Source organism: Nelusetta ayraudi, unplaced genomic scaffold (assembly GCF_046127955.1).
Source record: "Nelusetta ayraudi isolate G7.1 ecotype Tasmania unplaced genomic scaffold, CSIRO-AGI_Nayr_v1 ptg000059l, whole genome shotgun sequence".
NCBI classification, from domain to species: Eukaryota; Metazoa; Chordata; class Actinopteri; order Tetraodontiformes; family Monacanthidae; genus Nelusetta; species Nelusetta ayraudi.
This window is the reverse complement of record NW_027466109.1, coordinates 4,641,670-4,664,993: the sequence shown is the minus strand read 5'-3', so window position 1 is coordinate 4,664,993 and position 23,324 is coordinate 4,641,670. Positions and strand designations below refer to the sequence as shown.

Genomic DNA, 23,324 nt, shown 5'->3' with positions numbered 1-23,324 from the left:
TACAAACAAGAGATCAAAAGAAAAAAGGAGTTAATTTTACGGTATCGTTTTTGAGCCATTTCTGTTGTTGTGTCTTTGTAATGACAATAACTGAATTGAATGGAGAAAGGGCAATGAAGTATGAACCTCTTCCACTTCCTTCCACAGTCCATCATTTCCAGTTATGAGGACACAGACAGCTTTGCGAGGCCAAAACAGAGACAAAGTGGCACGAAATCAAAAGGATCAAACAACATCTGACCCCATTACCCGAAACCAAACCCAGTCACATGGTGTGAACAATACAGCGAGAATGTGCCCTCAGCTGAGGACCGTGTGTGGCACTGATCTCATCATCCCTTCATGCACTTCAGTTCCCCCACGAAAGCCCCTCGGACAAACACAGACTGCTCAGTTTTGTCTAGAAGTTAACCTTCCTTCTAGACACACACACACACACACACACACACACACACACACACACACACACACACACACACACACAGGCGCACGAGCGCACACACACACGTCTGCAATGCCTGAGGTGAGGAGTTGAGCAGATGGAAAAGCCAACATCCAAACATGTTAGTCCTGTCAGTGGGAGTTGGACCCACAGTGAGAATGCTTGCAAGGGATTTAAAAGAGTTAATAATGAGCCAGGCAAAATTACTTCCCAAAAAAAGTGGAGGATTAAGAGACGCTGCAGAGGCTGGAGCACAATTAGCAGGACTTAACTGGAGACTGGACCACCTCAGGCTGCTGAGCTCAGCAGAGGCCGTCTGCCTGCGTTCACAGTTGCCTGTTTGCATGGTAAACACATCTCACTGGCCCAGTTTATTAGTAGAGCACACTTGGTTAAAGCAGCATAATCTGAAGTGCACATCCTGCAGCCTCAAAGTGTACTTTATTTCCTCTTTTTCAAAGTTTTGACTTGGGAGACGATACAAAATAAGACAGACAGTACCCGGATGCAGTTGAATGACAAATTGCGTCCAGCACGACATGCAAATAAACGTCTTTGTCTGCCCCCTTGTGGTGGATTTTACCACTGCCAGTTTGACATGTACTTTAATAGGAAATATTTTTGGATTATTTTGCGACACAGATTCTGTGTTAGTGAGTCACTGTCAGTCAGTAGTTATTCATTTATTGCTCATCCTCTAATGGCTGCCAAACACTGAAAGGTCCAAAATAGACTCACTTTGCCAACACATGACACACGGATTTATAAATTACACCTTAAGTTTTATTTGGATAATTAATTATGAGATAGTCTAACAGTGTCAGGCTTTAATATGATTAAATTAAATATGTCCATCAAAGCTGTCCTCAGTAGACTTCATCACTTTGGCCAAAAACAACAAGAATGCCCAGTCAGAGGAGTTTGGCTCTAGTGGTTCAAGGTCAAAACAAGGACATTTCCATGCCAGTGTTTTGCTCTTTTACCAGTATGATGGTGTCCAGGGTTACATTGTGACAGTGGTCAAAAATGTCTGCTGCATTCTGGCAACAAAAGCAAAGAGACACTGTAAAAGTCGGCCTGGGCCATTTCACTATGTTCAGTGACCAGTTGGTTTCACTGAGGGGATTCTCTTTTGTTTTCTCTGTAAGAAATAGCTGTTCCTTATTAACGTGTGTGTGTGTGTGTGTGTGTGTGTGTGTGTGTGTGTGTGTGTGTGTCTGTGTGTGTGTGTCTGTGCATCTCCCACAGAGGACCTTTTTGCTGCGTTTGTCTCATCCGTTAAATAAAGAAGGTCTCCTTGTTTAACCAGCCATCGCTGTGAGCCACACTAATGGCTGTGTGCTCTGCCGGAGAGAACCAAAATGCAAATAAAGGCTATTTTTCACCCGGCGAGGCGGCACACACTCCGTCAACGTTGACAACTCTGCTTGAATTAGGCTGAGAAAACAAAGCATCCATTTTCCACCAGTGCATTCCATTTTCTCTAACAAGACTTAAAAAAAAAAAAAAATCTCAAAAAAAATCTTCCTCATTTGATGTTTCTTTGTGAACTACTGAACTAATGCGTTCCCCTCACAACTGCCTGTGGAATAATAAAAGCATTTCTTTCTTCTCCACGGCCAGGAGCCGCGTTGCTCTTGACTATAAATTATGAGCTGTGTCACTGCTAATCAGCCAGAGATACTCAGTGTGCTTGAAGAGATGGAGGGACAGATGCACTTGTCACTGGAAGGCCTTTCCTGCTTCATTTGTTCTTCTTCATCAGCCCATCTATGTACTAAGACACGTGCCAGTGTAGCCACATCAGCTTCTCCAGTTGTTTCACCATTTGATTCTTTGTCATCAAATCAATCGATGCAAACTCTGCTATTTTGCTAAACTAAACTAAACTAAAATGTAGACCAAAGGAACAGTTGATAAAAGATCTACGCCTCCTCCGCAACTCAAAGACACTTCAGGTAGTTTCTACCAAGCCGAGAGACCGGACCACTGATAGATTTAAAATTAAAAACGACCCTGCAATTGTAGCGACCTGGACCAAACCTTGAAGCAGAAGAGCTACAACAGCATGAGGGTGTGCTAACTTCTTGTCACCAGTTTGAAGACTGGAAAGAAAACAACAATCTCACCCGTTGTGATGAGTCACCGTTTTGCCACATTTTCTGCAACATTTTCTGTCACATTCCTGCTGTTCCAGAGTTTCCCATCAGACAGGAAGTGAATCACACACACCAAGATGGCTGTGCTCCTGCTGCCACTGTGTTCCGTCGCTTAGAGCTTCGGACCAGCAGAGGGCACTGGAGAGCCAGGCAGGCAGCAGGCAGGCAGCAGGCAGGCATGCAGACAGCACAACATCAGGGAGAGATATGGCGATAATGTCAGGCAAGCAGCAACAGGAACACTGAGCAGGGATGAAGTTCTGTGGCTACATGTGTCTCGTGTTATCGTCAGAAAAAGAGCCGTTAAATAGAATAGAATAGATTGGAATATAATATAGCAGAAAAGGGGTGATACAAACTTGGAAATGTCGTTCATAATGAAAAGATTTGAGCAGCATGACATTTTTCTGAATGAAATAAAAAGAATCTTCAGCCGCCTCGTTTTCTTTCCTGGTTCTCAAAAAATATTGGCATGCAACAACAGCGCCATCCTGTGTGGGTAGGTGAAATTACAGACAAACAAGAGGTTCACAAGTGGAACTTTGTAAATTCGAATGCAAATTGATGATTATTGTCATTTTGGTTGTCACTAGCAAAATAATGTCTTACCATTATATCTGACTGGGTCAGCAGGTCAGTCATAAGACAATTAATTAATTAATTAATTAATTAATTAATAAAACATTTTTGTTAATGTACTTTTCTTTTCTTTTCTTTTTTTAAATAATAAAAACAAAAATCTTAATCCACAGTTGTGGGATCCAACACAAGGAACAAAGACAACCCTGATGGAAAGTGAAATGTAATTATATAAAAAATTAAGTATAATATGAACATTTGTATAATATGGTGGTTGCAGAAGAGACCCTCCTTTTCTCATCTTAGTTGCAGCATCTTGAAGTAAATTGATTTCCTTTCAAGACATTTTACTTTTTTTTTCAGTGTGACTGTGGCATTGGAAACTAATTAGAAAGTTAAATAATTTCTATAATATGCTGAAAGAGGCATATGTTTTGTTGACAGCAATTAAGATTTCACATATTTAATTCATCTCACTTCCTTCTTGTAAAGAAAAAACGACTTTACCAACTCTAATGACACCATTATTTTATTTGCAAAGATACGAAGGGACGATGGAAACACAACAGAGAATAAATAGCAGTTTGCTGTTCTTGAAACACAACCTGACTGCTTCTAGAAGAATTTTGGAAGAAAAAAATAGTTGCAAGTCCTGAACGACACAGTAAAACATCTCATTGCACATGATAAAGGCCCAACGTTTAACATTTACTGTGATCTACTGGCATAAAATGCAAGTGGGGATGTTTTTAATGAAGTAGAGCCATTGATAATAAATACAAACTATGTTTTATTAGATCGTGGGTCCACTTTTAGGTTATAGAACTGCTCGGAGATTTGTGATTTTACTACAGTATAGCACTATAGTATCGTATTTTACTTAGTATAACGAAACACAGATTACCAAAATATAAAAAAAAACAAGTGTCAACATGACAATAAGCTTTTTCCCAAATAGAAATTGCTGATAGGAGAGAAATACAGCAGGAAGTATCCTGCAGCGTCGGAGTCATTCAGCCCACCAGTCTGACTGGAGCTCATCATTTGACAGCTAGGACATTGATGACAGCATGTCTATGTACGTGCAATACACTTTCATACCACTAGGTGCCATTAAATATTACACACTGGACCTTTAATGGATACATAAAGCAAAATCGTTTGTACACCTCATTATATTTGACAGAAGAGTCGATGACAGATCAGAGAAAAAGGGTCTGAGGCCCGTCTGAAATCAGTGATGCAGTTCAGAATCATTACATTGAAAACTTTCACTGCTGACAAAGCTTTGGTCACATGTTTGACTGGATGTTGTGTTTTGGTAAGAAGCAAAAACAGAGCTGAAGTGTAAAATCCCCATTAAGGAGGATTCATGAATCAAACATCCGTCGAAATTCTACAAACTTTACAGCAAAATGTTGCAGCAATAAACATTTGATCTGAACATCTTTTTATTATTTTTTTTTAAACAGCCATGCACAGTTGCTTCATAACTTTGAGATCAGTTTAAGGACCTGAGAGCTGGTTTGCATTTTACAGATTACATTGACAAGTTTTATTTTATGCCTGTGTTCCATATCAAAATGGTTCTTGACGACGCTAGATAACCAACATGAGACAAGTAGGTCGCCAGTAATGAGGACAAAAACATTTGAGTCTTCATCAAACTCTATGTAAACAAGGATGGGATTTTCCACTAGAGCAGAACTCAAAAATAAAATTTGCATGGGGGAAAAAACAAAGTCTCAATTCTCAAAGCTGGACCGTTATTCTGCTGCAGACTCTCTCTTTTATTTTTTGGTTCGGTCTCAGAGGGCTGCAGCAGAGCATGTCAGGACACGAGAAGCTGGAAAACGTTGGGAGCAACCGGAGTTGCCGTCAAACTTTTCCATCCGGATCATCATCTTTGACAGCGCTCTGGGATTTGAGTCACTGACGCCCGGGTGGGAAGAACTCGGCTGCTCGTCTTGCGGTCACAGTCTGTGCCATGTGCGCTGTGCCGTCACGCACATCCAGCTGTTGCTATTCATATGAGCAGTGTTTGGAGAAGGTGATTTACACGGGATGAGAGGAGGGCTTCAGTGTCTCCGTTTGGAAAAAGCAGTTTAAAAAAAACGGAGATAATGAGTCTCCATTTCCATTTCATTCAAATTAAATTAAATGCACTTCTTTTTTGCTCTAACTCCGGTTTCTCCAACGCCACAGGAGGGAACCGTGGAGAGTACAAGTCAGTTTCGCTTCCCACCCCCCTCCGTCACTGTGTCAGGGAGCGAGGATGCTGGACGGGAGGGGCGTGCAGCAGGCTGCTGAAGGTGTGGAAGGGCGACGGCAGGGCGGCCGACGAGGGCGGCGAGGCCGAGGGGGACAGTCTGAATTCCACCTGCAGCCCGCGGGAGGACGCGGCACGGCTCCCGTCCTCTGCCGCGCTGCAGTCCGGCTCCCCGGACGCTAGAAAGTGTCCCCCGTGCATGTTGAGCTGGTAGAGGCAGGGGTCCGGGGGGCAGCGCGCAGCGCGGCAGGAGGCTGCGGGACCCCAGTGGACGCCCTGCAGGCAGGACTGCGGCTCCGCCGGGACCGAGGGGCAGCAGCCGGCCGAGCCGGGATCCTGCAGGTCATCCATGGGCGGCAGAGAGGAGGGCCAGCCGAACAGCTGCGAGGGACATCTGTCAGCGCACAGGTCGGACAGACCCGGCACCAGCTCACCATCTGCCCGGCGGGGTTCAACAACACGCAGGAAGGAAACAATCGGTCAGCTTGGCTTAAATCATTAGGAGTGATTACACTATACAAGCCTTTTAGAATCCTGAGATTGAATCATTTAAATTGAAATGCTGCACGGTAAAAGGCCTGCATTATATATGGCGTCAGTAAATATTAAAAACACAACTTTATAAAGACACACACAAGGTTGATTATGGGCTCTAATTTTGTGATTTTCTCATTTTCTGCTCTTCCCATTCCAGAGGTGGGAAGTTACAAAGTACAGATACTTTTTTTGCTTACTTGATCAGATTTTTCAGGTATCTGTACTTTGAGTATTTTTCTTCCTGACGACTTTTCACTTCATCTGTACTTTCTACTTCTTACATTGGAAAAAATGTGCTTGTTTTGTGTTTAAAAGTGTTTAATATATACAAATTTTGTTAAAAGTTATTCACATATTGTGAAGTGGAGCTATTTGAATTATGCTGTTGTGGAGTTAAACATAAAACAGGATCAGGTTATAGAGGGAGATTATTTTAGAGTCACAACTTTGATTTTATTTTTGCAAAATTATCAAGAAATATGTTGTTCTATCTAGTTTTATTATTTTATTTAAATACATTTCAGAACCTGTACTTTCTTTCTTACTTTTACCTGAGTAAAGTTAAATCAGTACTTTTACTTTTACCAGAGTATTTTTTTTTTTTTTTGAAAAGTATCCGTATTTTTGATAAAGTACAGAATATGAATACTTTTTCAACCTTTGCCCCATTCTGAATCCCTCCTGGTCTCATTTACCTGCAGGCCCCGCCTGCTTTCTGTGGCCTGTCTGCACCCAGTTCATGGCTTTAAGAGAAAGCGAGGAGTTCGTCTGCGCCGGGGGCGGCCCTCCTCCTCTGGAGCGCCGCGACAACATGGGGGGTCGGGGAGGGTAGCATGCACATACGTGCACGTACAGGCACGCACAGTGACAAGCACAGGTACATGCACAGACACACACAGCAGGGGGGAGAACATAAGAGATGAGACATGGAATTTAAAAAAAAAAAAAAAGCAACATAAGATGCTGTTGGAACAGGATGTGTGATGTCAAAGTAAAAGACAACAAAAATCCAAAACATTTACTGAAACTGAACACGATTCATACAAGTACATGTAAACTGTGATGACGGGGAATGTCAGCGGTTCACACAGAGAAAAATATGGGAACATATAGCAAATCAGCCGACTGCAAACTATATCCTTCACCCCTAATGTGTGCAAGAGCTGCGTCCGGTCGGGACCAACAGGGTCCCGCGACAATTATAGAACACAAGACTCACTGATCAAGATTCAGTTTGAATACACAGAACCAAAAACCAAAAACAAGGTTATTTCTGCCAACCAGACGAGTAGGAGAAGACCAGGACGCTGATCTGTCTGAGTTTGGTCCTCAAATAGGAAACTATTACTTTTATTACTATAAATACAAATGCTTAATTTAACATGTTTCCTGCAGCTTGTGATGTCTTCTAAATGAGATTTGTACTACGGTTGTTGTCAGTGTAGCAGTGAAATGTGCCCAGTTGTTGAGAGAGCTTTCTGTCATTTTATTTTTTCTTCTTATTGTCTCTGTGCTGGACTTCCCCTCCCACATGGTGTGCTGTGCTGAATCGCTGCGTTGTGCTCCAGCATCGCCAGAGCCACCAGGGGAGGCGCACACATTGATAAGAAGTGAATCATGTCAGCATGCTGCTGTGGCAGGGGAGACACGCATCTGCTGTCTATATGCAAAATATATGTGTGTGCGTGTGTGTATGTGTACGGCGGAAGCGCTGCGAAGCATCACGCCTCCAAAAATCGTAGACGTATAGATGAAAATTAAGTTAAGCAGAGTAAAAGATTTGCACTTAATTTGCAATTAATTGCGAGTTAACTCAGGCCACTAATGCGATGATTCGTGATTAAAAATTTTAATCGAGTGACAGCCCTAATATATGTGTATATATATATATATATATGTATACATATATACTGTATATACATACATATATGTATCCTTGAAATAGAAGCAGAACTTTTTCAATGTAGTTCATTTGTCAATATAATCTAATTTAATATAATAAATAACCCTACATATAAAGGTGCTGTGGCTCCATGCTTTGCCTCAGTATTCCTGATGCTGACATTTACACATCTGCAGCTTCTTCTTCTTCTTCTTCTTGGATGTGAACCAGCAGCAGCAGCAGCAGCAGCGACCGCCCATGACGGAGCCTCACCTGGTTTGTCCAGCTCCAGGCTCAGCTGCGGTGGCAGCGGAGACTCCAGCTGTCTGGTGCCGGAGGAGCTGTGAGAGGACGAGTCGGAGGAGTTGTTGCTTCCCTCCAGCTCTCCCACCTCCCCGTCCTGGTCTCCGTCGTCCCTGCAACAAAGAGCACAGCAGGAGTCAGATGGGCGCGTCCAGACGGGGAGAAACTCAAAAATATGCGTGTTTAATCTGCCGGATTAAACACGCGCACACAGGGTGAGCAGCAGGGTGACACACCCCTCAGTCAGGCCCCTTGTTCTTCCCTCACCCAGGAGTAAAACTGGGTCAAAATTGGGTCAAATATTCAAAACATATTTAATATAAAAAGACTGGCTGATAGATCTACATTGTTACTATTTTATTATTAGTAGTATGAATCTTTCCAGCTGCTCTAAGGAATTGCCATTTACAGTACTTTATGTTTTCCAAAGTTAGGTTCGGGATCCACAGCGAGTCACTAACTGTCAGAATATGATGGACAACAATTCAGATATGTCCATTCATTTTACTACTAAAAAGAAGATAAACATTTTACACACAAATTGGTAAGAAACTAATGATTAATTATTTGTCTGTTGTATTTCTTTTTGAAAGTATATATATATGTATATATGTATACATATATATATATATATATACATACATATATATATAATAAAACTTTTTAGACACAGTTAGACAAAGCTGCCTTAATTTTTGATCATGTGTTTTATCATTATTTATCCAAAGTTCTCTTTTTGGATCTAAATGGGGAAGGAACACACAGGACACACCTCTGCGACACCTCTACATTCTTTAAGAAAGTAGAAGCATTTTGTCGAGTCACAATCCACATCATCAATCCCTACTGCATGTAATTATGCCGCATTATCAGCTGCAGCTGAACCTCTGTTTCCATTTTAAAATGGTATCAAAATGCTGGAACGTCAGCAGCTGCTTTCCGGTCATGTGACACATTAGCCAGTGTTGTATTGGATTATATCACTGGACATACAACACAAGCATATCCGGGCAAATTTTACATGATATATTAGAAAAAATAAATGATTACTTTCATAGCTTTGATGTCATGTGATTTTTTAAACGGACACCAAGTTACTGTTACTGCCGTGCAGACGGCTGCCACGGCCTGTTTCACAGGCTAATTTACTCTCTCGCGGTGTCTCAGTGAAACTCACATGCTCCCCGACTGCATGTTGAACTTCTTCCGGCCGACCCTGGTGGCCTGCTGGTTGAAGTACTCGTGACGTTCGGACTTCTTCCACATGTAGTAATACTCAACGCACTCACCGACCGAGCGCGTTCGTACCTGGTGGGGAGTAAAACAACAGTTTCTGCCTCGGTGCAAAAAAACAAAAAACCCCAACAAAACCCAGAACACAATGAGCAGTTAGGGAATCAGCCTGGCCTGGCTGTGGGGTCGCTACAGACCTTGTTAGCTTGAATGAGGTGGAAGTTTTTTCCATAAACTCGATAGCCGTGCTCAAAGTTCCTGCACTCCTCCTCGCTCCAGGAACACAGCTCTTCTGTAGGACGCAGTAACAAAAAATTGGGGCGTATTTGAATCCAAACATAAGTTTTTGTTAAAAACAGATTGATAATATTAATGCTGACCTCCTCTAACCTTCAAATGTTTAACTTGTTTCCCCTGTTTAACTAAACCAAACTGCAGGGACTCTTGAATTGTTCCTTTACTTTTTTTTTCTAAGCAATGTCTGGTCTAATCTTTCCGTGCAACTTTGCACCTGCTTCTTTCAAAGTACTTAAAAATAGAAAACCTACCAGAAAACTGCTACACAACGTTTGTGCACATTGACAACATTTGAACATTTAAATCTGTGTCCGTAACATTCAAAGGACTGTTGACATTTAACTTGGAACCTTACACTGCAGCTGGTATAGCGAAGCTACAGGAGCACTTGTCTTACCTCTAAACACTTTGACATTGAAGCGGAGTCGTCTCAGCGCCTCCTCTGCATTGAAGTTGCATTTCACCAGTTCATACAGTGCCTGTGGATCAAGACACAAACAAAACAATTAAGAACAATGAGCCAAAGGTTGAAGAAGACGAAGAAAAACGCCAGCTCTCGTCACGACACAACGTGACCCGTTACTTCCAGTCAGGCGAGCTGCTGAACTCATTTCTCCATATCTCATATGTAGATATCATTCTCACATCACCTGTTCGTTATCTCGGACCATGGCCCCATGTGCCTGTGCGCCTGCTGCCCCCCTCTGGCCCTGAGGTCTCTGTGCATAGATCAAGAAGTCCTCCACCTCCTGCACTGGCAGAAATGCAGGCGTCCACAGTAGCTGGTCCTCATTACTGTAAGCTGGGGAAACACAGCAGAGCCGAGTACGCAAATGTGATACAAGTCTCATCCCTGTGTTAACTCTGTGCCCTCAGAGCCTTTCCAGTCGACTACCTCTCTCCTGCTGGTAGATGTAGGAACCGAGCGGAGGGATTTTGGCCTGGTACTTTGGGCCGACCATGATCTCCTGAGGAGGGAATCAGAGACAGTTTGTTATAAATCTGACTAGGCGGTCTCACTACAGCTTCAGATTAACTGGGTGAACTTGGTAAAAAATACTCTAAAATGTGTTTTTGCATAGGTTCTCAGTTGCCCATGTCATCATTTTTTTGTTTAGTTTGTTGAGAACGATACTCTGGACCTGCTCCAAAGTGTCAGCATAAATACCCAGGACTCCCTGAACCATTTGCAGAACTGAAGAATCCTTCTTGAAATTTTTTCAAGAAACCAACAGTTCAGTCATCTACATCCCAACACCTCAAGACCAAATGATTTGTGACAAGACCCTCAGTTTACCCACCTTGTGCTCTTCACTGGAGGCGTCGTCGGAGTCGTCATCTGAAGTGCTGACTGAAGCGTCTTTGCTTCCACCTGAGGGACAATGCAGCACAGAGGGGAGCCAGAGGATCACTTTTGAATCCACACACAGTGTTTTTGTACACAAAGTTGAGCTCAAAGCTCAACAAAAAAACATAAATGTGACAGACGAATGGTTCGAAGCTTCCTGTTGGCATGAGGAAGGACATTTAATGCATGGCAAGCTGCGATGCGACATGGTTTCACTAAAGCTTTTCACCAAGTCAGAGCGAAACTAAAAGGGCAAAGAAAATATTTCACTACTGTGGCCGTGCACTTCCTCAACACACGTGTGAAGATGAGGTTGCAGTTGGCGAAAATGACAGTAGGTTTGTCTTTCTAAAATTCATGATTACAATTTTAATAAGCATGAAACTTGAATAACTAAACTGTGTGATGAAAAAAAAACCTTACATACATACAGTTAACATATTCACAGCATACTGTGTGTTTCAAATTCTAATTTGCAGCAGACATGTAAATGCCATACATTCATATGTATGTGTGTGTGTGTGTGTGTGTGTGTGTGTGTGTGTGTGTGTGTGTGTGTGTGTGTGTGTGTTTGCGACACCTTTGTGGAGACAAAGCAGGTCTGAGGTGTTGGAGGTGACTGAAGCGGTGAGATCGCTGGCTGAGGACTCCCTCTCCTCTTCCCCAGGAAAGAGACCCTCTCTCATCTGCAAGAAAAGAAAAGAGCAACGTAACTGCAGGGGAACGCAGGCTCTGTGTGCTCTTCAACAATCTTTCTATATTTTGGTGTTGCAGTTTTGTTTTTTATATACATATCTCACCTTGTCCAGCTTCATGTTGGGCAGGCCGGCAGCTGTGTGACAGGTATCTTTCTCCGGATTGGACACTGTGTAGCCGTACAGAGCCAGCAGCTCCTCCAAAGAAAGCTCAGCAGCCTGCAGGGAGTTACAGAAGGATTTAAAGGACTGCTGGGCGTTGAAAGTGGGTTACATGCATACCTGACACTTAAATACTTGTCTACATGATTCACCAGCTGTCAATCCTTGTTCTTTAGTTCAACAGAATTATCTTACTACTGGAGCATTTTGTTGGCAAAACATCTTTCCCGGTCTTTTTGTTCCGCCATTTTCAACTTTTATATAAGACAAAATAAGTCACGGGGGGTTAGAAATTCCTAATGGGTGTGCAGATGTGTATTAAAATAAATAAAAATGATAAATCAATAAATAAAGTACCTTTGTACTTTAATCAAAAATTTAAAAGGAAAAAGACAGAATAAGATTTCAGTCTGTTTTCATTTTCGCACTTTGATTCTGTTTTGGAATCAGTTTAAGTTTTCTCTATTGTGCTCAGTAAATATTTCAAAGAAAAAATCTGGAGACTTAAATTTTTACGTGAAAAAAACAACAACATAAGTTCAAGGATAATTCTATAGCCATGGTTCTGGAAGTTGGATTTCCAGCTATTGCATCTGTAGGAAGAGAAACTCAGAGGAAAAAAACCCAAAACATTTTAATGCAATCAGACGATGCTGAACATGACCGTACTGCGTGGGACCGTGCTGCCATCTTCATCAGGAGTGAAAGTTCTCCTCCCACTCCTCTAAGGTCCGGCAACTCCTCCGTGTCTCCTGTGCAGGGCCTTCATCCCGGTGCCTCGTCACACTCTCTGCTTGACCACAAGATCCACACTTATGTTCAGGCACTTGTCAGCCACCTAAAATGCACAAAAACAAAACAAACAAAGCACATTAGCCTATTTACGTAAAGGTCATGACAAACACCACTGCGGGCAGAACTATTTGGCTTTACATTCCTTTGCATGACACATTGGCATTATGTGAGCAAATCAACACACTGGAGGCCCGGTCCCATCGTACGATCAGCTGACCACGATAAAAACAACAACAACAACAAAAAATAAATAAAAACAAACAAACTCTTTTATCCCCTCACTGTCTGCAGATGTAAAGACGACTAATCAAAACGAAGGCAGATTTTTCTTCACCCAAACACACTCGGTAGGTTCTGGATGAGTGGACAGCAAATGTTTCTACTGCCGTGTTGACATCACAAGCTTTGTGCTCACAACAGAGTCACAAACTTCGTCGTGTTTCCTAGTTTGCTAGTGTGCGAGCTGAGGCCCTTTCAGAGCGCAGGGCAGAAGTGCAGTGGGGAAAGAAGAAGAAAAAAACTTTTCGCCGACGTCTATTTGATTGAGGATGTGCCCCAACTCTTGACATGTCACGACACCCCCGGCCCAGTCCCAGTTCTCCCTGTCCGCCCCGCTACTGGGACTGGTGTCCTGTCCTTCCAGCCCTGTGACCAGGGGCGCTTTCCTGCCACTTGGTGCTGAACGCCTCTTCCTCTCGCCGGATCACTGCGAGCGGCACAAGAAGGAAATAACTAGTTCTCAATGTCTCCGACACGCCACACGGGCGGACTTCAGCCGCGCTAACCCGCTCGCCACAACTTTTTGGGCCGACACTTCGTCGACAAGGGCGCACCTGAAATAGTTGAGCACTGCCGTGTGCGAACTCCCCTATTGTTTCTGCGACTACCGCGGCTGAAGGAATGGCTCTTTAAAAGCCAAGAAGGCGGAGGGAGGCGATACGCCGGAGAGGCTCCGTGCTTCTTCCTCCGCTCTTTCCAGCCCCCTCTAGACAACAAATGTCCGCCGTAGCACCGTCTCGGCTGGCCCTCGCTGGTCCGGGACACCGCCGACAGTCGAGCGAAGGAATTCGAGGCGGCTACAAGTGTCAATTTGGGCCCGGTTTTCCCTACCGTATCGCTCGGCTCATTACAGTCCTCGTTTGCGCTCACTTACCTCCGCCATTCCGCTTCTGCGCAAGCTTACTATTGCCCGGATGTTGTAGGTCTGCCGCGCTGCACGGCTCCGTTTATTCCGGGGATACAGTTAGGTGCACAGTAAGTTCTCCACAAGTGTCATTTGTCTTCGTAAAAACCATCATTAAAAAAATATCAACCACTAAATAAATAAATGAAAATAAATAAATAATAATAAATACTTATTTTTATTTTTATTATTTTTTATTAAATTTATACTTAAAGCGCAAACATATTTTTGATTCATGCTTCTACCATTATGTCAATTAAAAATTAGTTAGCAATACACACACTTGCGAGTAATAAAAGAAGAATACAAAATAATCTTTATTGATTATTTGTTTGTTTATTTACTGAAGTTACGTGTTTGGAAATAAATGTACTCTAAATGTAACACTGTGTGTTAAATGTAACATTGTGTTTAAGTATTCCGCTGAACATGTGCCTGAGGGAGGGGAGAAAACATGGTCATATGAGATAAAGATATACGGTTCTGTGCTCGGCCAATGACAAACATGAGGCAGGGTTAATGTATGCGTGCAACACGTGACTTGGCCCCACCACAATAATTCGAGCAGATCATATGATGCTGATACAGCCCACACGCTATATATACTGTACAAAGCTAGAGTAGAGGGGTTTTGATTTCATTCGAAGTCTTTTATCATTATTTTCACATTATTAGCCTGGCTATTTTTTTTTTTCATTTTATGTGTTTATTTGTTTTAATGCTGCCCAGAAGTTATACTTTGGCATAAGACATGAAAAATAACCCAGTTTTCTAGTGTTCTCTCATATGATGATGGACAAAGTTCATAGATAACTATAGGTGGATAGATGAGTGAAAATCAATGAGATGTTTTTACTGTACAGACAATTTTGATTACTTCCCCTTAGAACATCCACATTCATGCATCAAATCGGTGAGGTGAGGAGAAGCATCAGTTTCAGAAGGAGGTTAAAAACATTTGTGTTTTTGCAAGAGACTGTCAACAGTAGGCCATTATTTTTTATTTTATTTTATTTTATTTATTTTTAAATAATTGTGTCTGCTCTGCTGGAGTCTTGGACAAAATATTTATCTTAAGAAGGGCATATGATTTAAAGGTCCAAAAATGTGGCTTTATTTATGATCTTGATATTGGTGAAAGCTTAATTTAATAAATAAATGATATAGTGTAGTGTTGCCTTCGCCTTATGACAGCTGGGATAGGCTCCAGCAGACCCCCGTGACCCTGAGCTCGGGACTAAGCGGGTATGGAAAATGAATGAATGAATGAATGATATAGTGTGGACAGTGGCACAGTGGTTAGCACTGCCTGGGAATTCTGGGTTCTCTCTGACAGAAGGTCAATTGAAAGCTCTAAATTGAGTATGTGAGTGCTACTGGTTGTTTGTCTCTATGTGGCCCAGTGGTGAACTGGCGACAAGTCCAGGCATTTTGTATTTAAGGTGAACACTCGCATCTTCAAATAAACCAACGAAGAAGAACGTGAAAGAGGTATCTAGGTTTGTGAGCAGAGGCCACTGTAGTTCATTGCCAAGCTTGGGAGCGGGAGGGCGAGCGAATGTGAGGTGCAATCTAAAATCTGACCACAAGATGACATTTTTTAAATATACTGTACCTTTAATAAATACCTTCTTTATAGTGTCCTGCTCTTTCATTTTTCATTTTTAATAATTTACACACACACACACACACACACACACACACACACACACACACAATTCACCTGTTCTACATATACTATTAGGAAGAACAGGGCACACTTCCATTTCCACTTCTTTGCCTGAACTTATTGATGTAGGGTGTGAAAAGGTAGTAAGCCACAAAAAAGAAGAGAAGCTGCGTTGTTCTCAACAAAAGGCCAACCCCTCCCCACCCCCCGCTCCAAAACAGAACAAAGCACATTTTCAGAACGGTGTGTGAGCAAACTCTGCTAACTGTGGCTAAAGTGCACACACAGCCAATTTATACAGGTGAGTGTCATGACAAGGTTTGTTCTTGCCGGGAAGGTCAGCGGAACTGAAAGGCCTCCATTCAACACAGCGGCTCTGCATTTGTTCTGTGTTTTAGAGGCTCTAGAAATTATTTTTCAGTCACAAAAGGGTAACAAAATTCATTCCAGTGATTCTCTTTTCTGTTTGGAAATTAAGTCTCTATTTTATTACTTCTTCTTCCTGCACTTTCTTTTTTTTTTTAAATTAGATGCACCTTTATCAGCCTCCTACTATAAGAGGCTGTTGTACATGCACATGGACCAGAGGCCATACAAAAGTAAAGATAAAAATTGTTTTTAAAGTGAATCATTAACAAGTCTACAATATTCAAAATGCTCAACAGGAAGAGCAAAACCTCTTTTATCACCACTAGTGATTTATATATATTTTCTTTTAGCATTGACAGACATTTGGTGCTGTGACTCATTTTTTAAATAAAGGGTTGAAAGGTCTTTGAGCTTTGTGTTAGAAATTTTATTGTATAAGATTAGATATAAGACAACCAAGGGGGAGATTTTTTTGGACATGTTTATGGATATTATAAGGGAGGACACGAAGTTGGTGTAAGAGAAGTAGATACAGAAGACAGGTTGAGATGGCAGGCAGATGATTGGCTGTGGCCACCCTAGTGGTGTAACAGGAGAAAAAGAAAACAAGTTTTATTTCTATTTAGTTTCTTTTACTTTCCACCCCCCCTCCCCAAAAAACAACAAATGGCCAAATAGAAACACACGGTTTGTGATGGAGAAAGAAATCCAATCAAGTAGAAAAAGTTTGGCCCAATTGTGTTAATTTGAACATTTAAAAAGATGATGCCCTTCTTTTCTTGGATCCACAACTTCTTACCATGTCTGCACTTTATCAGTGCATTTTATACATTTATTGAAGAAAGTGTTGCAGTCTGAAGGGTGGTTGTCACAACTGTTTGTTTGTCCCTGGCACAGGTTAGTATATCACAAGCATATTTATGCATGTTATTTTTCTGTGTTTTGTTTCCATATTTAAACCAAACATCATATCTGTCATAAGAGACAACCACAAACTCAGATGTGGTCCATATGATACTGTGGGTCATTGTGAACCATGTGACCTGATCCACCGCAGTTCACGACAAAGGTACTGTATGATGAGTGGAAAAAGATCAGAATGGGTGCTATAAAAATCTTGTGTGAAATGTAATAAAATACCTGGGCAATGCTGGAACATGTTTTTATTATATTTAGTACGGCCGTAACAACATTTGCGCTTAGAGGAAAGACATACAAGGCAATTTAGTACAAAATTCTAAAATCCAGTCATGTGTGACTCGTTAAAACTGCACAATCAGAATTGAGGCTTTTCATTACGTTTATTGAATGAGAGATTATACAACATCTGATGTAGTTCCTCATATCCACTACAAGAATGGAAGGAAGGGTTTACTTTACTTCCTCATACCACAGGGGACTTCTGAGAATTAGAATGAGGCCCAGCTGGCTCACACCACAACATCAAACACATGGTCGTCACCAGACTTGGACTGACCACCGCCACTCCCCCATGTGAAACACAGAAGATATACTTCTCTGAACGTGTTTGTTTCACTTCATTTGGATTTTTTTTTTTTTTTTGTTAAAAATGAAACTGTAGAACACATTTGCACAACTAATCAAACCATGTGGAAAAAAAAAACTAACAAAAGAAACAAACGCACAAACAATAATCACGAGGACGCAATTTTGAAATCCCAAGCAGTCTACTGCAAGTCAGTGCATGTGAGTGTCACAGTATTGCACGTGTTCTACGTTGAGGCTCAAAACCCAGAAACCTCAACATTGAATGTGTGCGGTCACTCTTTGCCATAGACAGAGTCTGACTCACTGATGGCAGTGGAAAAAAACACCTCCTGTGTCAGTGTCACGTCACGTCACGTCACTCCGATAGTACTTGCAAAAATCCCCAGAAAATAATTATGTAACGGGGGACATGGTGGCACAGTGGTTAGCGCTGCTGCCTGGCAGCAAAGAGGTCATGGGTTCAATTCTGGCCCTGGGATCTGTGTGGGGTTGCATGTTCTCTCCGGCTTCCTCCCACTGTCCAAAAAAATGCCTGTGAGGTGAATTGGGAACTTGAAAGAGTCTAACCTGCCTTTGCCCTGTGACAGTTGGGATACGCTGCAGGAAGAAGTGGGTTTAAATGGATGCATAACAATTTAACTTCAACATTGTTATTTCATTTTCAGTTGCACAGAATCCCCACAGCTTTTGAAGTATTTATTTTATTTCATTATTTTTAAACTACTGTTTACTTTCGTGAATGTAACTCGTATTTTATCTAAAATAAAACAAAAACAATTAACCTTATGCATTCCACAATCTGATTGCAGAAGAAGTGCTGATGTAAACTAATATACTACACAATGAACGATAAGTGCTCGATCCATCGTGCCAACTTTTAGAAAGCGTGCTGTCTTCTCTCCACAAGGGGGAGTAAGTGACCCGTGCATGGGTTCTTTCATACGTGAACCTTCTTCCTGGTATTAACGTCTTCAACGATCACACAACGCAAACACTGTGACGACGAAACGGCGAATCAAATCCCTGCACCTCTCTTCACCTGACCAAAAATCTGCCCATTATTTTTAGACAGCAAGCAGCTGCAGACCACAGACCAGATTCCATGTGAGTGAAAAAGGAACTGGGCTTGACCAAAGTTCCATTCTATATATGTCTTTGCGTTCTGCTTGTCTTCCTCAGACGAGATAAGCGTTTCGCAGCAGTTTCTCAAACTCCTAATTGGTCCCATTTTCAGTCTGCCGACTGCTGCTCTCAGGTTCCTGCATGCATGACGTGACTCACAGCTTTTCTGTCTGCAATTTGCATTTCCTACAGAAAATGTGGTAATGACGAGGAAAACAACTATTATCACGGACTACGCGCAGACGTGTGAACGCATTTGCCGCATAGCTCCCCCAATGCCCCACATTGCCTCCAAACAGCTCTCCAGTTTCTTTTTTCCTCTGCTCTTTTCTCTCCTGCTCCCTCTCCAAACAGGATGTTTGTGTCTCAGCGGGGCAGCCTGGAGCAGAACAGCACAAAGCTGATGATCAGATAGCCGCTCGGTGGAGTTGCCCAGTTCTCCCAGCGCTGTGGCAGATTAAGCGGGATTTAGGGCCTCTGTTCAGATACCCCCTCTTAAACCAACACGCTGTAGGACAGAGGGCAACACACGAGAGGTCACGCAGCAGACGGGCGGGGGGTGTTTCCTCCGGGCCACCGCTCATGTTTTCGATTTTCAAAACATCTCCGAAAGCCTCCAAAGGCTTTTTACGCACAACTTTGTGGGACACGCCGCAAAGCAATGAGATTAACAAAAAGAGAAATGTCCCATTTTTTGTTAAGGAAATAAATTTGCCGTGGTTTTGTCTCACAAGAAGAACCAGACCCAGACGGATTGTGTCGTGGTGGCCAAGACTTCATCCCACAATGATGTTTAAATTTCCAAGGTGAGATCATGAGGCTCGGGAGGCCTTTTTTTTTTTTTCCCTTTTCTTTCCGTGTATTGTGTGGCCGTGCGTGTGAACAGGCCCGCAGTTAATGTCAGCGGACCAGCGGAGCAGGATCTGAATCACCGGCGCTGGTTTCACAGGGAAACAATGCGGGAGACAAGGGAGTTATCAGAGCAACACGAGGCGCCGCACGCTCGTCTCTCCTCAGAAAGTGAAAAAGAATTCCTCATTTGACAAAGTGGTCGCGCCACACAGTTGTGCGCCACAATGAATAATGGAAACACTCTGGCAAAAACAAGGGGAGGAAGCGGGCCCTGCCATCCGCCACTGCTCTGTTCTCTAGTCTCTTTTTATGACGTTCCCCGTAAAAGAAAAGGCATTTTCGTGAAAAGAGTGAAGGGCATTTCCTGTGAGACACGATGGACGTGCATAAAAATGCAGGAGTGGAAAGATGTGTGCAGCTCTCCCCTGTCCTGTTTTGGTCCCTTTCCACCCTCTCTCTCTCTCTCTCTCTCTCTCTCTCCCTCTCTCTGTCTGGCCACTCCTTTCCTTACATTTACCATTTTTGGCCCTGAAGTCACTTCAGGCGCTGCTCGAGAGCACAGGCCGAGTCGGAAAATGCCCTTTTTCTTGTGAGGTGTCGCGTCTCGAGGTGCCGACGCGAAAACACACTAGGTACGCCAGATTAAAGCATAAACAGAAATTTCTAATTTTAAACCAAAAGAGGCATCAAAAGGAGGTCAAAACGCGGAGCCCGGAACGTGTCCCCCCCTCTGTAACCGACGGACATAACCGATTCTCTGTTGCTCGGGTTTCCACGCGTGGTGTTTCTTTTCAAAAAGGGCACAAGAACCTGAGTGTGAATTAGGGCAGTAAGTGGTGTCATTAAGTCACCGACGCCCGGACACACGGGCCTTTCACACCCAGGACCCGCTGCAGCGCGCGCACACATGTGCCATAGATACCGCACACAACCAGGCTATTGTTTGTTCCCACCGGTAACCCGCTACCGGTGCGAGTCCCCCTTTTACCTCCATGTCATCACACAAGCTGAGAGTGGATACGGCCTGTTTCAATATATTGCACCAGTCAACGGTCACTGGGCTTTACAGCTGTGGAAACATAAATCCTCTAGAGCTGCACAGGCTGAAGCCTTGTACTGATTAGTGACTTCATTTCTTTTTAAATTCATTCTTTCTCCTTTACAAATTTTTTTCATATTCATCTTTTTTTTTTGGTGTCACAAGGTGCACTGATCACGCTCAAATAGGTGGTGACCAATAATGTTTCTTGTTTTTGTCCTCCTTCAGAAACATGAAAGGCACAGCAGCATTTGCTTTGAGGAGGCCGTAAACAGAGGGCTAAATAAGTTGTGTTCTGGAGATCTATTGACATGTTTTGGATCATGGAAATCAGGAACATGAAAACTCTCTCAGGAATGTGTTTTTTGTTTTGTTTATGGAGATTTTTGAGGTTTTGGTTCACATTAGAGATCACTGAGCCAGGTTGACTGGAAGTGTTCTTGTGTGTTCTTAGTTGAAAGCAAGTGTTCACATATCACATTTGACTATTTTTAATATTTTTTCAATTATATTATTTTTCTCTTTCTCTTTTTCTCTAACTGTAAAAATAAATCAGTGATAAATCAGATCTGAGAATAGATATCGTGGGACCTTTGAAAATGAATGTCAATTAACAGAAGCTCCATCATTGCGCTCTGGCTGGGCCTTCCAGGATTGTAAATCTCATCAGTAGTAGCTGGCATATTTCCAACAGAGCGTGCTCTGTTTTTAACCTTATAGGGCTATTTTGGACTTTAATTTTTTTAATTTTTTTTTTTAAATGTTAAGGCAGCAAGAGTGCCAGGGAGGGACTGGCTCTCTGGCGAAGGCCTCGGTTTTAGCCGAAAGGTCCACTGAGAGGTCACATCTTTATCTTTTGGTCCGTGTCCATGGAAAACAATCCATCAGAGTGAAGGACTGCAGAAGAAATAAAGTGCCTAAAACTGCCGCAACGTAAACAGCAAAACACAAATTGCAAATTGCTTTTCGGTTGGAGGCCCGAGACGAATGCCTTTGGCCTTGTGAGGTTGAAACAAACAGAGCTGGGAAACGTCACCGTGTGGCGGGAGGAAGTTGACGTACATGTGCAGAGCCAAACACATGCCGACACGTACGAGATAAGCTTTTAAACTCCCGCCCTGGTATTTTTTTAATTATTATTTTTTTTTTTTAAAGACCTGAGATAGCCGATAACTAAGAGCCTGGTTCATATTCACAAAACGCGCTGGCCAGTCAAGATCGTACTGGCTGGTAAAGATGATGGATGTGTCGGAGGCATATGTTGGCTTTCCTGTGTTTCCAGCGTGATTGTTTTGCTTTGGACCCCTGGGAAAACAGTCCGGAGGTCCGAGCCCAGGCCCAGGCTGAGGGTTGGGAGAGTTGCGCAATCGCTTTGGTCCTCGGCTCCGCACATGTGGGCCGAAGATGTTGCGGTGATGTTGAGGTTGTGGTGGTCCGAGCCCAGAAGACAAAGAAGAAGAAGAAGAAAACTGTTCGGAAAGGATTGCTCCACAGAGCGGAAAGAACCTTCGCTGTTTACACAGAGGGCCAATCAAAACGTAACCAGCCCACGATCTCTCGCACCATTGTCGGCTTTGCAGCCCTCTCGGTTTATTTTTGCCCGTCTTTCTCGTCCTCGTCCGTCTCTTCTGTCTTGTTCGCTTCACACTCCATCAATAAACAGCCTGGACCTTCACAGCCGCCCTTTCTCAGCTGCCACTGATGCATGCTGCAGCTTCTGCTGCGGCTTCCATGTGGGAGAAGTCGTGATGCGATGGCTGTAAGTGCTGAAGGGACGGCCCGTCATGTGTTACATACACTTCCCGGTAGACTGTGGCCATTGTAGTTGCACAGAAAAGTGATGGTGACATGTGCCCTGCACATGTCCAGAACCTCTCCTGTCGAAGAGGGAATGAATTGTTGCTCTGCGATTTGGTTTGAAAGGAAAAAGTCCATATTTGGGGAAATTTCATTTGTAGATCTCTTGCATGTACGGACATGTCAGGAGCGACAGAGCCAAGATTTTAACAGGACGAAGACGTCTGATCCGTGGTGCTTGATTGATCTCAAACTCAACACTTAAACTTTCTGATAAAATGGAATTCCAGGGGGAGCTGGGAACGGAGTCCAATAAGCACACCAACACTAGACTAATGTGGAAAATACAACAAATCACGAATCTAGCCAACAAGATGGGACAAATCAAACCAGCGAGATAAAAGCACTCATTGTTACACACAAGGGGCATTACAAGTGATGGAAAGTATTTGATTTCTTAGGTTTGGGCCCAAGTTCCACAGAAGAACTGTATGTACAAGAGATAAAGTGACGTTAATCCACCACTGGATTTCTGAGTTTTTTTCACTGCAGCGCACAGCGAAATACGCCAGCAAGCTCCCTGAACTTTCTCTGCAGCCTCCAGTATTATTTTGTTTTCCTGTGCATTTCAACTTCTGGCCCTGTTTCAAAAGGCTACATTATCGTTTATATCAAACTGTGAGCATTCACTGTTTGTTGTTTATTGACATGCTGTCTGGAGATAGAGGTGGTTCCAAAGGCAGGGAGGAGGAGATTCACAAACTCTGCTTTTCCTGAAGACTAATGGGTTGAGGATCACACACACACACACACACACACACACACACACACACACACACACACACAGCAGACAAACTACATGTCGATAGTGACATAAATTCCATGATATATTGTATTATTCTGTTATTGAACACCAAAACAGATAATTCTATTGGGTAATTATAGTATAGTCTATGAATACCTCAGCAGTGATAATTAAAGTCCTTAATAACATTAGTGGCTGATATTTTAGGATTAGGTCTTTTAAAGGTTTTGACCACTACACTGCTTAAAGATTACCAATACAGTACAGTACAGTGGGTA

At 42.8% G+C, this 23,324-nt stretch overlaps 1 protein-coding gene across 1 annotated transcript; it reads right to left on the bottom strand.

Annotated features, from left to right (window-relative positions):
* Positions 1 to 3,691: 3,691 nt before the first annotated feature.
* mier2 (mesoderm induction early response 1, family member 2) lies at positions 3,692 to 13,919 on the bottom strand. Its single transcript, XM_076039339.1, has 12 exons — positions 13,855 to 13,919; positions 12,576 to 12,744; positions 11,850 to 11,963; positions 11,630 to 11,735; positions 11,003 to 11,073; positions 10,597 to 10,669; positions 10,352 to 10,503; positions 10,099 to 10,180; positions 9,602 to 9,696; positions 9,349 to 9,479; positions 8,142 to 8,284; positions 3,692 to 5,886 (listed from the first exon to the last, which is right to left on the bottom strand). The coding sequence occupies exons 2-12, from the start codon at positions 12,600 to 12,602 to the stop codon at positions 5,435 to 5,437; spliced, it is 1,446 nt and encodes a 481-aa protein (XP_075895454.1). The 5' UTR covers positions 12,603 to 12,744; positions 13,855 to 13,919; the 3' UTR covers positions 3,692 to 5,434.
* Positions 13,920 to 23,324: the final 9,405 nt, after the last annotated feature.

Excerpts from the sequence above, each read along its gene's own strand:
- mier2 (XM_076039339.1), bottom strand. The coding sequence starts at position 12,602 with ATGAAGATGGCAGCACGGTCCCACGCA. Across the intron at positions 10,670-11,002 it reads CCTCCAGTGAAGAGCACAAG|GAGATCATGGTCGGCCCAAA; the intron begins GTGGGTAAACTG and ends TTCCCTCCTCAG. Across the intron at positions 5,887-8,141 it reads CCTGGAGCTGGACAAACCAG|ATGGTGAGCTGGTGCCGGGT; the intron begins GTGAGGCTCCGT and ends CCCGCCGGGCAG.